This window comes from Simochromis diagramma, unplaced genomic scaffold, assembly GCF_900408965.1.
Source record: "Simochromis diagramma unplaced genomic scaffold, fSimDia1.1 OVJJ01000646.1, whole genome shotgun sequence".
NCBI lineage: Eukaryota > Metazoa > Chordata > Actinopteri > Cichliformes > Cichlidae > Simochromis > Simochromis diagramma.
In genome coordinates this window covers 1,850,680-1,865,051 of record NW_024387279.1, presented here as the reverse complement: position 1 = coordinate 1,865,051, position 14,372 = coordinate 1,850,680, and the positions used below count along the sequence as shown (strand labels likewise).

At 43.2% G+C, this 14,372-nt stretch overlaps 2 protein-coding genes across 4 annotated transcripts in view; one reads left to right on the top strand and one right to left on the bottom strand.

Moving 5' to 3' along the window:
* cfap92 (cilia and flagella associated protein 92 (putative)) overlaps positions 1–2,622 on the top strand; it is a 19,406-nt gene extending 16,784 nt beyond the window's left edge. For 2 of the 3 annotated variants that reach the window (XM_040003189.1, XM_040003188.1), the window contains exons 16-17: positions 662–813; positions 908–2,622. In XM_040003189.1, the coding sequence (XP_039859123.1) occupies positions 662–813; positions 908–998 (243 nt within the window). In that variant the 3' untranslated portion in view covers positions 999–2,622. The remainder of the gene's footprint in view (positions 1–661; positions 814–907) is intronic. The other variant, XM_040003190.1, reaches the window with a different exon arrangement.
* acad9 (acyl-CoA dehydrogenase family, member 9) lies at positions 1,142–14,372 on the bottom strand. Its single transcript, XM_040003209.1, has 18 exons — positions 14,127–14,372; positions 13,037–13,130; positions 12,809–12,910; positions 9,310–9,416; positions 9,135–9,235; positions 7,614–7,692; positions 7,357–7,528; positions 7,196–7,269; positions 7,040–7,115; positions 6,881–6,951; positions 6,674–6,793; positions 6,464–6,592; positions 5,021–5,100; positions 4,742–4,868; positions 4,590–4,667; positions 3,571–3,699; positions 1,699–1,771; positions 1,142–1,416 (listed from the first exon to the last, which is right to left on the bottom strand). The coding sequence occupies exons 1-18, from the start codon at positions 14,304–14,306 to the stop codon at positions 1,316–1,318; spliced, it is 1,893 nt and encodes a 630-aa protein (XP_039859143.1). The 5' UTR covers positions 14,307–14,372; the 3' UTR covers positions 1,142–1,315.

Here is a 14,372-nt window from a genome sequence, read left to right as displayed (position 1 = left end):
TTCTCTGTATGTATTATTGTAGGGTCTACCTTGCAATACCTTGAAGCAACTTTTGTGATTTCACGCTTTATAAATAAAATTGAATAATTTCACTCTCCAAATTTGGAGCACAAACTTGCTAGATTGGACAATTATGGACTAGAGGTCTGGTTCACTCCCTTAAATTAGCAAAGGTGGTACCTCAGTGAAGTCCAGAAGCTAGCGCTTCTTGTTTAGGAGGTTGCTATGGAAGGAGAAACTAGCCATAGTGACAAAATAGTGATGGCTGGCAGCCTTAACCCAATTTCCCTCGGGATGAATAAAGTATGATCAATCAATCAATCAAAAACACATTAAGCCTAGATTATAATCCACTGCGGATGCAGACAGCTGGGGATCCGATGGCCAGGTCCTGTCACACTACTTTGATGTCCACTTGAAGTCCACCACTTGCGGAGCATGCGTAGTTGGTGCAATCTCATGTAAGATAACAGTTTCCCATGCATTTTTTTTCAAGCTACAGCAGTTCACAAAAGTGTTAACAAAAATGCAACTTTAAAGGCCATTTATGCTACACATGTTTAGTTTAGATCTTGTATACTTGTTTTTCTTTTATCGTCGTGGCTCTTCTTGCACCTAACTGAGGAAATCTTTGATCCAAGAGCTGCATTTTGTGTCACAGCCTTTTCCTCAACTGTCCGTGATGAACGCTGCTGACAACAAAGCAGAGGAACGGGAGAGAGTGCCTCTGGCTCCAGGCCCATGCGTGGCCTGCAGCCTGGGAAGAAACGCCTTTCCCAGACACAACTCTCAGTACAGCAAGTACCACTACAAGTGAGCTCAAGTGCTGTTTGAAAAGGCAAATGCTGGAGAAATGAAAGAAAGATTTCTGAAGTAATATATGCTTTTTTTCTGTTGCCTCTTACAGTGGATTCTGTGAGCAGCATTCATTTTTGTACAAGCGGACTGCCCTGCCTCTGACAGACAGGGAGAGGAGCATCTTCAGGTTTCAAAAGTAGCATTAAACAACAGTAAAGGTCAGCCATTCAGGAAAACCTGGTGTCCAAACAGGCTCATTAAAACTGCTATCCTGCAAAATTATTCATTATAGCATTAAAGTGAAAGAGCACTTAAGGTTGAGTTTCATGTAATGCCATCAGAGTAGAAGTCTTACCCACTGAAGTTATTATTAATATAAAACAGCTAATATTAATCTCTTCATGTTTTACTGAATGTAAAAACAACCACTAATACAAGATTGGAGACGCATCATTGGGACTGGTCAAAATAGTCCAATCAGAATACAGGAAACAGTATTATGGTCTCAGTGGAGAGCTCAGTAAGTTCTTTCGAGAGGGTGAGAGCAGATGTAGGCTCTGTTCTCCAGGACCTGTTTGGCAATCTTCTTGATGTTGGCATCGTTGTTCTCAGGAGAGTCTGAAACGAATTGAGACAAGAATCACAAACCACACCACACACTCCGATCAGATGTAAACACAGCACTTGATCATAGCGCTGGTTAGCTTAGAGGTCATTAAAAAAAGTGCACGGTGTGAAAATGAAAAGCAGCGGGTGGTTCCAGTGTTGGTATGTGCTGTTTGGTGGGGAAATTCCACAACACATGCAAGTCTTTTGTACTAAGATGTTGCTGAAAGACGAAAAAAAAGTCCCACACGGATCACGGTGCTGTTCTCAATTACCGTTTTGTGTTGTACTTACGTTTTTGCAGCTGAACCATCCAGTAATTGTTCTTAAAGAAGGCATCGTTGCAGAATGTGTTTGCAAGCAGCACCTAAAAAAAAGCAACACCAGTAAACATTTGGCACCTCTATCTGCAAATATTGTACACATAATTACTGAAAACCAAAGGTGTATTACGTGCACCCTCACATTTATGGCTTTTAACTACAGTGCAGAGACAGCACAGCGCTGCCCATCTGAAACACAGAGGATAATATGAAGCATTCGCTGCCCTCTTTAAAGGCTTTCTTTCTTAAAGTCTTTGTGTTGAGGTTTTGTTTTGCATCGCTGTTTCTCATTACGAACAGGACTCTTTTTCAGTCGTCTTTACACTCCATCGTCCTGCCCTTCACCTAAATCTGCTCCAGGAACAACCGCTGTTCAAATGAAGGTAGTGTGCTACAGCTTTTACCTCGATCAAATAGTAAAGCGAAAGTAATAAAAGTGACGGCGAGTTTTATTTAACAAGTCTAAACACAAGCTGATCAAAAGCCTAATTAAACACGTCAGCAAGTGAAAGAAAAAAAAGAAAGGAAAAACACAAATAGAGAATAACAGAGACGTGGAGCTGTTTTAATTGTTTGCAGAAGGAACCGCTGTCCTGCAGTAAGTGAAAACAGCCAAAACAAACCACACCAGATAAGATTATACGATTTAATAGAGCCTAATAGTGAGGAATAAAAATCACATTCAAATTCTCCGTGGGGACTTTGATTATGAGCCGTAATGCTGGAACCATCCAAAGTAAACTTCACACGAGCTGCTAGACTCTGAAATGTGTGAATGATGACATGTGCTCCTGTAGAAACCTCATCTGTGTGATGTCAAAGAACTAGTCTAGCCACAAACATCAGTTTGGGTGGTAACCATCAAACTCACAAATAAAGCACTATACCATATCAATAACTAGGGTAGACGTTTGTGTACACACACACACAGTTCAAAACAATTACACAATACGATAATGAAAAAGGATTAAATTTGATAAGATTGGCTGTGTGACTAAATTTGTAATTCACCTCAAAGAGCTGAGACATATCCTGCTTTATGCTGCTGTTAATGTGAAAGTCTTGAGTGTTTGGCCAACAGCAGAGTGTGACTGCACTGCATGTTTGGGAGATTTTCTTCTTGCATCTTACTAATAAATCAGGAAGCTCTACATCCGGTCCACTTCATGTGTACGTGGCATGTGTGTTACTGGGGACCTGAGTAAGTGCTTTGCTGAATGTGATTCGTCATACGTTGAGAAAGTTTGTCCGGTTAGGCCCCTCCAATGAGCCGTTCAAGGGAAACACTGCCAAAAGAAACAACTTGTAACCAAAGTGTCCTCATGCTGACGGTCGAAAACTCAAAGTGGGTCCTACAGAGACAGCTGGACAAGTGAACACGATTGAATCTTTTTGTCTTTAGTTTCTTACGATAAATGTGGATGAGCAGTTCTCTAGCATTCGTGTTGAAATGTTGTCCAGAAGTGGTTGGCATGGCTCAAAATTTCACCTGCTGCATTTTCCTCCAACACTAAGACGCAAGCTGAAATTACAGTTGTGTAAACTCCAATTCTTTACCGACTCCTCACGCACGTGAAAACATTAACTCAGCCGCTGTAGGTGTGAGCTGGGCTGCTGCAGGCTCCGCAGTGAACATACCGATGCTTATAGTGTGGGCTAAGTGAGGCAGCTGTTTACTGTCAGCCTTAAACAGCGTAAACACAGAGGAAGTGATGTGTACAGAAATCCTATGAGATCGATGGAAAACTGCTCTCGTTGTGGCAAACAAACAAGTTCAATATGAATATTTATTCTGCGTGTGCGAGACTTCTAAACTGTGTGAGTGTGCACAGAGCGTACAAACCTCGTGGTCGTGATTCCTGAGGCCGATGCTAATGGAGCGGCTCGCTCTGGACAGGACGGCTGTCATAGCATACATGTGGATCAGCACGTCTGCCACCCTCTTCAGGACGAGCTGTTCGTCCACTATGGTCTGACATCATCAGGGGAGAGGAGGAGAGACATGTGAGGGACAGTTACCTCAACTTTAGCTTTTGTATTTTAGTGACGAAAACCTAGTCAAGTCACTGTGCAAGTACTGAAGAAGCACACGGTTAAACTAGCATCGAGCTTTATTGTTGTCCTGTTGCCATGGGTAAAACATGTGAGTAAAACTAATCAAATGAATAAACTGACATAGTTTCCATTTCCATCTAGATTTCAGAGTGAAATAGCAGCTTGGGGCTGATGGGCAGTTAACACGTAGAGCTAAGGAATGAGTTTTCCCTGCATTGTAACACTACAGATAATCAGTCCTGTAATGACACTGACTCAGCATTACTGTACAATTACAGCATGAGCTGTTAGAGCATGACTTTGATCCATAGCAACAATTTTCTACTTAAATGCATCAGTTCCTCCACCCTGCCTGCAATGAGACCATCTTCGTCCCAATTTCCTGAAAATATCATTAAAGAGAAGAAGAAATGATTTGCACGTGCTGTTAGCCTTTAAACTTTTCACTGCTTATTTTCTTACATGTAAGCAGCCTGAACCTTGATATTCAAACTCTTGGCAAACATTTAAGTCCTCTGAGGAAAGATTGTGCGTGCTGGATCCAGCACGCACAGTCAAATGATACAGGAACTGAGAATCTGGAAAACTATCCAGCTACCAAAAGGTTTATAGCTTCTTTGGGTAAAGCTGTGATTACAAAAGCACAGTCGCGAAACACAATTTGAAGCAGCTGTGTAACAGACAAACACCACCGCTCATTATGAAACAACTTTTATATTTACATGATGAATGGGAAATTTGCTCATAGAAACTAGAAAGCTTTGAGTGGGAAAATCCCACAGCTGCTTTTCCAGAATCAAACGCTACCTTTCCATATCTGTAGAGCAGGCTCTCCACAGTCGACCCAAACAGGCTGACGTTCTGCTCCAGCTTCTTTGCACTGTCCTGCAAACGGAAACAGAAGATTGAAGAGCCTCGACAAAAAACACTTCACTCATCTAACACCACAATTCTCTTACTTCCAAGCTGGGATGCACCACTCCATCTTTCCCCGTCAGGCCGAGGTCTACTGAAGCTCCAAGCGAGGTCCTCAGTTTCTTGCTGACCATGCCTATCGCAAGACCTATATTTCCTTTCTTCATCTCCCTGAGGGCACAAACAACCACGTGCCCCTAAGCACAGGCAAACAGCTCCATATTTTTCTTAGGAAGTGTGAACACAACACAACTAACAGAAGGGGCGATGTAGGACTTAAAAGCAAAAACCTTCAAACCTCAACAACACCTTCAGATTCTTACTTTATTTTCCCTGTGAGGATTTTGCCAGCATACTGCATTCCAGTGAGAGCGATGTACATCCTCAGGATTTCATTGGTACCCTGTGAGCAAACAGTGGAATTGGACTTAAGTTAAGAGTTTTCTGTGTCATGGGAAGTGGCTCTCTGATGGTTGAACAGAGAACTCTGTTGTGAGCAGGCAATGTTTTGCTTTCAAAATCAGCTGGAAACGTGACGGTTTAACGATTTCTTTTATTTACTGCATGTCTTAAGTGAAATGCTGATTCTCTGCTGGGGAGCACGTTTTATTCGTGCAGGCTGTCAGGCTGTACCATACTCACATCACAAATGAAGCCCAGCTGTAAAGTTACATGTACTGATTTGGTGATGCAGAAAATGTTTATACACTTGATTCTAATCACAGAACACACAAACCAAGCCGACCTCAGCTGCACAGTCAATAACCCCCAAAGTGAAACCTGTTATCTCTGACTAACGAAGAACGGATGGCCGCGTTGAACTTCCCTCGCACTGTACCCCGCAGGTGTGCGTGTATGAGTGTGTGGGATTGTCTGCTGTAGGAAAGCAGGAAATTTTGCTACATTGTATTTTCAAATTTTAAACTTTCTATCAGTAACAGTGAGTGTGACTGACTGACACAGTGAGGGGCTTTGATAATGATGGGTCTGGAGCTTTCTATGTAAAGTGCCCGAAGATGATGCGTTTCACCTCAAAATTAACTGTTTACTTCAATTTCATCTATTAAGAGCTTTGTTTCAACAGTAAAATATGCCACCTGGTGGTTGCTGACAGAATGAACCGTCTCAACAGTCCAGTATCTTTCACACAAGGATTTTAAATTTGGCAGCACAGTGGTTGCCTCACAGCAAGGACGTCCTGAGTTCAATTCCAGTTCCAGTTCTGGGGCCTTTCTGTGTAGAGTTTGCATGTTTATCCCATATTTGTATGGGTTCTCTCCGGGTACCGGCTTCCTCCCACAGTCCAAAGACATGCAGTTAGTGGGGTTAGGATAATAGGTGTGAATGTGAGTGCAAATGTTTGTTTGTCTCTGTGTGTTGTTAGCCCTGTAACAGACTGGTGACCTGTCCAGGGTGTACCCTGCCTCTCGCCCTAAGACAGCTGGGATCGGCTCCAGCGACCCTGACAAGGTTAAGCAGAAGATTCAAATTCCCAATGACCAGAAAAATACTGGGATTTGATACAGTGTAGCGGCAGCATTACAGTTTGGAAGACAAGGTTTAACAAATGAACTGTTAACAGTTTTTTGATGTGTGTCATGGAGAGGAGAGGGGGGCACAGAGTTCATCTTAACTATGGCTGGGCAAAAAGCTGAAGGGCAGGCAAGATTCGTTTTTTGAAAAGGAAACAAATACATACGGTTTCACTCTAGCACAAACCAAGACTATATCTAGCCCTCAGAGTTTAAACACTTATGTATGAGTACCTCAAAGATGGGCAGGATGCGGCAGTCCCTGACGAAGCGCTCAAAGGGATAGTTCTTGGTATAACCCAGACCTCCGAGCACCTGAAGAGCCTCGCTCACACAAATCCAGCCTCCCTCCGAGCTGAACACCTGTACCGAAGATGAGGAACACACACCGTGAGTAGTTTCATAAAAGTTTCACCTGAACACAGACGACAGAGCAAGTGGTACCTTGACCATGGCTGCCTCCAGAGAACAGTCTGGAACGCCCGGTCTGTCCATCATCCCTGCTGTCAGGTATGCCATGCTCTCCATCACGAAGGCATTGAGGGCCATCATTGCAAACTTCTCCTACAGAAAGCATAGAAATCACAGTATTTAGTCACTTCTGATCAGACTGGAAGGTGTCACAAGCTTCCAAGTGAGGGGAGAGCATACCTGGATCATACCAAACTCACTCAGGCTTTTGCTAAACTGCTTCCTGGTAGCGGCATACTCAGATGTCAGCTCTACAGAAGGCCAGACAGAGAAGCCAGACTTAATAAACTTAAAACACTCACAACTGTTACCCAGTTAAAACAACAGCTGAGTGCTTACCGATCAGCTTTTTAATCATTCCAGCACAGGAGCTGCCCATACTGAACCTCCCCGAGTTCAGGATGTTCATGGCGATCTGTCCGACACGCAGCACATGTTTACAAATATTACAGAATCTCCGTTGTGTAGACAGATGAAGCTGGCTTTAGAGCTTACCTTAAATCCACCTCCAATTTCTCCGATCACGTTCTCTACTGGTACTGGGACATTATCGAAGGACAGCTCACAGGCTGAAAGGTTACAGCGTTGAAACATAAATGACATGAAAATGGCCCAGCGTCTATCAAACTGCCTTTAAGTGTTGATGAAAGGCTTACTGTTGGATCCCCTGATGCCCAGTTTGTCCTCAGGCTTGCCGCTGGCGATCCCTCCAAAAGCCCTCTCCACGATGAATGCAGATATCTTGTCTTTCTTTACACCATCTACTTCCACCTCAGTCCTGGCGAACACAGTCATGATGTCTGCCATGCCTCCATTTGAAATCCAGATCTGACAACATGATTCAAGTCAGGAGCTTCAGTCAGAGGCTGAGTTGAAGTCTGAATTAAAACTTGGTGGAAACGGTTCCTCTCACCTTGGAGCCGTTGATCAGGTAATGTTTTCCATCTTCAGACAGGGTTGCACGGGTCTGAATGGAGGCTGCGTCACTGCCACTGTAACGGACAGGCTGAGTGTCAGTGGAGCAAAGACAGCTACATGCTCAGGCACATGGCGTAGATGCCATCATCACTGTGTTAACGCTGGCTGATGCATCACATTGGGTTTTCAATGATGACTTTGGCTTGCAGTGATTTGAAAACAACCTCACTGTATAGTTCACTTCAAGCAAATAACACAATGAGCCTTTATCACCAAGTACTAATCAGAGGAAGGAAAAGTGGGAACACGGGTTCTGTGGGTGTTTCTGTGGAGTCCAATCCAAACAGCTAATGGTCTCTATAAATACATAGTATTTCTAAAGTCATTGGGAAGTGATTCAACATCTGTGATATCAGTCTTTATCTTGATTAAATAATGTCCTGATTTAGGCTGTAATCATGGTGCTCTGTACAGTGTCCTGAATCCTGTAACCGCCATCTTTAACCACCGTTTGGTGCCCTGTGGGCGTCAACGCTGAGCAGTGACTGAGAATGAACCTGCAGATACAATCAGCTGAGACGCTTATTTTCAGGTTGCTGGGTTTTAAAATGTAAACTGCAGCCAGTTACCTGGATGGAGCCTGACGCACACTGACAGTTTTCATACTGGGAGACTACTGGCAGTTGCCAGGCTACCCCACAGCCCCCTAGTAGATGCAAACGTAGAATAAATGTGATTTTTAGGAAAGCTGACATCTGATTTTGAGGTCAAGATCTCCAGGATCACCGCTTGTCTGAGATTTTCAGTAGCTGTACCTACGCCACCTCGTTCTCAGGTTATCTTATTCAAAAATTAGAGGGGCCACGCCGCCTACCTCAGATGTTTTACCAGTCTTCTCCTGTCCAGCTTTGTTAAACCTGTGTGAAATGTAGCTTCAGCTTTCTGTTTGTTAGCTCACAGGAGGGACGCACTGGTTTTCTGCTGTTGTACCACATCTGCTTCAAGGTTCAAAATGTTGTGTGTTCATAGAGGGTTCGTAGAGCTATGTTCTTCTGCATAGTGAGTGTTTGTTTGAGTTACTGTTGCCTTCCTTTTAGCTCACAGCAGTTTGGCGACTCTCCTCTGACATTTTCTCGCAGACAGCTGTCACTCACTGGATAGTTTCTCTTTTTCTGACTAAACCCTACAGATGGCTGTATGAGACAATCCTAGTAGTTTCTGAGATACAAGAACCAGGCCACATTCAACGCCACTAAAACCACCCTTCTTCCCCACTCTGATGCTGGGTTTGAACGAGTTTATATGCCTAAATGACTGATATTGAGTTGCTGCCTTGTGACTGGACGATCAGATATTTGTTCTAATAATAGTTCAACAGGTGTACCTAATGAAGTGGCCAGTGGGTGTAGAGATAACCTGTTATTTGTGTTCATCAGACTGTGCTTCACTGCTGTATGAGCAGAGTTGGAGCCACAGAGGAGAACGCTGCGGGTGACATGTGCATGGTGTTCTTTACCTTCCGGGCTCTGTCAGACAGAAAGCTGCGATGTGCTCCCCTGAGGCCAGCTTGGGCAGATACTTTTTCTTCTGGGCTTCATTGCCTGCTATCAGGATCCCCTGAGAGCCCACAAATGTGTTAGCAAATCCTCCAGATTGTCCACATTGCAGACAACTCCGTATTGTATTTTTACCTTCAGTCCAATGGCTTGATGAGCAGCCAGTGTGACGGCGATGGAGCCGTCTAAGGCGATGATCTCATTCAGTCGTGCATAAATGGTGTGGGATAATCCAAGACCCCCTGGGATTGAAAAACAAATGATAAACAATAAAAACAGAAACTGCCCCACTGTGTCTCGCAGTGGGGCAGTTTCTGCATTTCCATCTAGCACGGATGTGTCAGAGAGACAGCTGTGGAGCCATGATGAAGTCAGGATCGTAGTGATGTTTCAGGGAAACCCCACTACGGTCGATATGTAGCTTTGACTTGAATCTGTACGTGTAGAAGCTGCACTGAGGCAGGAACCATATCTAAATCTAACAGCATGCCACCTGTTCATTAAAGCATTTCTGCGCTGAGCTCAGAGTACCATTTAGATGTCAAGTGTGAGAGCTTAATTGAACCTCTTGTGCCATAAAATACACCCAAATATACTGACCTGATACTTCAAACGCTGCTGATTAACAGCAGATAACATACTAATATACTCATAAAGTAATGACGTTAAATGTTTAAAGTCCATTCAAACAGTATTTCAGTATTTTAAACTGCGCTCTGGGATTCATTTCTCCATGTGTAAAACAAAGCTGTTTGTAGAGTCTGTGATCTTCTTCTTCTTCTGTCTATCCTCAACACCAGACCTGCCATAGCAGATGGCTGCCATCACTGAGCCTGAATATGCCAATTAAAAAGGAGTTCTTCCTCCCCACAGTTGCAAAGTGCTTGATTACAGGGGATTGCTGGGCTTCTCTCTAATACCATACAATTGTCATCAGCCGTGCCACGAGATGAATGCTTTGTTTTAAACTGACATACATTAAAAAAAATGTTCTGGGAAGTTAAATCCCCGCAGTGGGTGCAGCTACATATTTGATTTGGCACAGATATGATGCCAGATGTAGTTCCTGATGCAACCCTTCCATTATCCAGTGTTGGCTGGCACTAAGTGAACACTAGCTTGCAACCTCCTGAGGCTGGGCTTATGACCAGATGTAATACCATCTGGAAAGCATCTGATTGACAACTGCCTCATTTTTTAGCATGATAATGAATCCAAACACAGTAGCAGCGCAGTAAAGCCATACCTGGAGAGACAAAGACGCAGTGCACACTATCGGTCATGCACTGGCCTCCCTAGAGCCCAGACCCCAACATTATCGAGATCATCAACACAGAACAGAATGAAAGGCAGCCGACATCCAAACAAGAGCTTTGAATATCATCCAAACAGCCTGGAGAGATATTCCTGAAGAACACTTAAACAAAGCTGCCTGAGATAGTTCAGACGGTCATACGAATATGGAGTTCCAACATTATTGGAATTGTACAAACTGTGTTTGTTATGTTTACACATTTCAATAAATCTCTCCGTGTATTTCCCATTTTCTGAGCAGAATGTAAAGAAATGAAGGACAGCTCCAGCACATTAGTGTAAATCACTAGCTTGAAACCATAGATTATATATAAAATATGGATCCAGCCACTGTGACGTCATGCTTTGAATGTTGCCATCTTGGTTTTCTGAAACCAGCTGTTATGAGCTAAATGTGGGTCTGACTGAGAAACCAAAGGTCATACTGTTGGTGGTTGTGGTTTGTATCATATCCAATTACACACCAAGTTTAATTATGGAGTTCCACAGGGTTCAGTGCTAGGACCAATTCTGTTTACATTATACATGCTTCCATTAGGAAGTATCATTAGAAGGCATCACATACATTTTCACTGCTATGCATGAAGCCAGATAACACACACCAATTAGTTAAACTGCAGGAATGTCTTAAAGACATAAAGACCTGGATGGCCGCTAACTTTCTGCTTCTTAATTCAGATCAAACTGAGGTTATTGTACTCGGCCCTGAAAATCTTAGAAATATGGTATCTAAGCAGATTCTTACTCTGGATGGCATTACCTTGGCCTCCAGTAACACTGTGAGGAACCTTGGAGTCATTTTTGACCAGGACATGTCCTTCAACGCACATATTAAACAAATATGTAAGACTGCTTTCTTCCATTTGCGCAACATCTCTAAAATTAGAAATATCCTGTCTCAGAGTGACGCTGAAAAACTAGTTCATGCATTTATTACTTCCAGGCTGGACGACTGTAATTCATTATTATCAGGATGTCCAAAAAACTCACTGAAAAGCCTTCAGCTAATCCAAAATGCTGCAGCAAGAGTCCTGACAGGGACTAGAAAGAGAGAGCAGATTTCTCCTGTTTTGGCTTCCCTTCATTGGCTTCCTGTTAAATCCAGAATTGAATTCAAAATCCTGCTCCTCACATACAAGGTCTTAAATAATCAGGCCCCATCTTAATGACCTTGTAGTACCATATCACCCTATTAGAGCACTTCGCTCTCGCTCTGCAGGCCTACTTGTTGTTCCTAGAGTATTTAAAAGTAGAATGGGAGGCAGAGCCTTCAGTTTTCAGGCCCCTCTTCTGTGGAACCAGCTTCCAGTTTGGATTCGGGAGACAGACACTATCTCTACTTTTAAGATTAGGCTTAAAACTTTCCTTTTTGCTAAAGCATATAGTTAGGGCTGGACCAGGTGACCCTGACTCCTTCATTAATTATGCTGCAATAGACGTAGGCTGCCGGGGGATTCCCATGATGCATTGAGTTTTTCTTCTTCAGTCACCTTTCTCACTCACTATGTGTTAACAGACCTCTCTGCATTGAATCATACTTGTTGTTAATCTCTGTCTCTCTTCCACAGCATGTCTTTATCCCGTCTTCCTTCTCTCACCCCAACCAGTCGCAGCAGATGGCCCCGCCCCTCCCTGAGCCTGGTTCTGTCGGAGGTTTCTTCCTGTTAAAAGGGAGTTTTTCCTTCCCACTGTCGCCAAAGTGCTTGCTCATAGGGGGTCATGATTGTTGGGTTTTTCTCTGTATGTATTATTGTAGGGTCTGCCAATATAAAATACCTTGAGGTGACTGTTCTTGTGATTTGGTGCTGTATAAATATATAAATAAATAAATAAAAGTGAGTTGAAATAAATGCCACTAGGGGTGTCCACACAATCAGACTTCTTTTCTGCAACCACAGGAGGAAGTTGCCCTCTGCTGGCCAATGAAAAGGGTGCAAGTTTCAGGCACTGCTTCACCGGCTTTGCTTTTCAGAAAGAAGGAGCTGCATCCATGTTATGTATAGTGCAATGTTGAAACTAACTAGTAGCCTTAGAAGAGTTGTGTATAAAAGCTACATAGTCACACAAATTATATGAGGGAGGTGTCATCCTTAAAAAATACCCTAAATAAAAGAATGTAAAAATAAGTAACAACACAGATCAAAGTATTAGTATAACGTCCAGAACATTGCTCTTAACCTCTAACTTCACTTTGGGGCAAAGTCGGGTGGAGTTAAAGTTCATCTCAAAAATGCTTTGAAATCAATTTTCACTCATATTTTCAGATTGATCCCGAGAGACGAGACTGGCTTTTAGAAGGGCTTTGTTAAAATCATCTCACCGTATTCTTCAGGAATCATGATTCCAAACAGCCCGAGATCCTTCAACCCCTGCAGAGTCTCCAGGGGAATTGTGGCCTCTCTGTCAATTTTTGCCGAGTCAACTGGCAAAGAAACCCCAAAACAAAAACAAACAAAATCCAGCAATTCCAATGTCAGTCATTTAATTCCTCTGATAAATCATATCTGAAAGTCATTAATCACGTGCATGTACTCAATTCCCACCTCACCATCATCACTGAAGAACTTCTCTACCGGTGCAACAAGCTGCTTTATCTCCTCCACCTCATCATTTCCAATTTCTGGATAAGGGAAGACCTCAGCCTGGAGAACGAAACAGGCCTTTTTAGAGATCGTAACAGGGTTATGCATCTATGTTACCGTCCAAGTCATATTTTTGTGTTATATAGTTATATGCTTCTAATCCATCATGTGGTGACAGTGTGAAGCATGAAATCCTGCAGATAAAGCTGATGTTCATATTAACTATGAGAAAGGAGAAAAAGGTCATGTCTGTAATTCTGACTGTGGCCTGGGCTGGTTTTAAATGATTCTGAACCAGCTCACCTGCCCATCAGTCTCCAGGGTTTACTCAGAATGGTGCAGAAACCACGCAGTGAGACTGCAGGCAGCAGAAACGTGACTGAAAAGTAAAAGCTGGTGTGGTGAATCCCTGTTCTGATTGGAGAATCAAGAGCATGATTCCCCTGTGCTGACCTGCCTTGTGCCAAAAGTAAAGACTGATGTTGCTGTGTAGGGAATCTTTTCTCTCCACACTCTGAGATCCTTGAAGCAATCACAGCACTGTAAGGGTTGTTGGTAACCATGTGCATCCTTTTATCGACATGATTTACCCTCTTTTAATGGCCTTTTCCAGACTCCAGAAACAAATCCTGCAGAGAGGCCTTGGGATGTGTTATAGAGGGAGACTGAAAGCGTGAATGGTGTGATGATTCATGTCAACATGGAGGACTCTAAAGAGAGACGTTTCCACTGTGTGAGATAAACCGACCTTCCTACACGGTAGCTAGTTTTACTTTGGGTAGATATTTAAAGTCTCTTTCACCATTTACCCCAAACAGGTGTGACAGTGCCTCAGCCTCAGTTTTTTCAAGCTTCCCTGCATTTTATGTGTCTTATTTTTCTGGTGTTGCGTCTAAGGCCCTTTGTTTCGTAAACGATACTTCTTTCAAAGCTAGAACGCTGGTGATTGTTAGCTTTGAATATAGTTATCATCTAAAGTACAAAGTCTTTTCTGAGACGACTTCCTCCGCCCGTCACTAACTTTGGAGAGGCTTTCTGGCAGCTCTTTTCCTTTACCTTGTTCACTTGACCGAGGAACAGATCCTTCGCATACGCCAGGTGTCTGCAGTGAGTTTTAATGCTCCTCCGCTGCTGCAGTCTCAGCTCTTCTTGCCCAGCATGCCTCGCGTGACAGCCAAGCAACCGCTGTCCGATTCGAAAGGTTCGAGAGACGATTAATCTGTTCATGTTCATCATTCTATTAGCAAAAATCTCTACTTCATATAGCCATCGGTCTGCTAACGAACCCAAGCAGCAAAGTAC

Bases quoted from the DNA above. Each gene is read 5' to 3' on its own strand.
- acad9 (XM_040003209.1), bottom strand. From the start codon at position 14,306: ATGATGAACATGAACAGATTAATCGTCTCTCGAACCTTTCGAATCGGA. The intron at 13,131-14,126 runs GTAAAGGAAAAG...TTCGTTCTCCAG, and splicing joins TCCTCGGTCAAGTGAACAAG to GCTGAGGTCTTCCCTTATCC. The intron at 6,794-6,880 runs GTATGCTCTCCC...TGCTTTCTGTAG, and splicing joins GTGAGTTTGGTATGATCCAG to GAGAAGTTTGCAATGATGGC.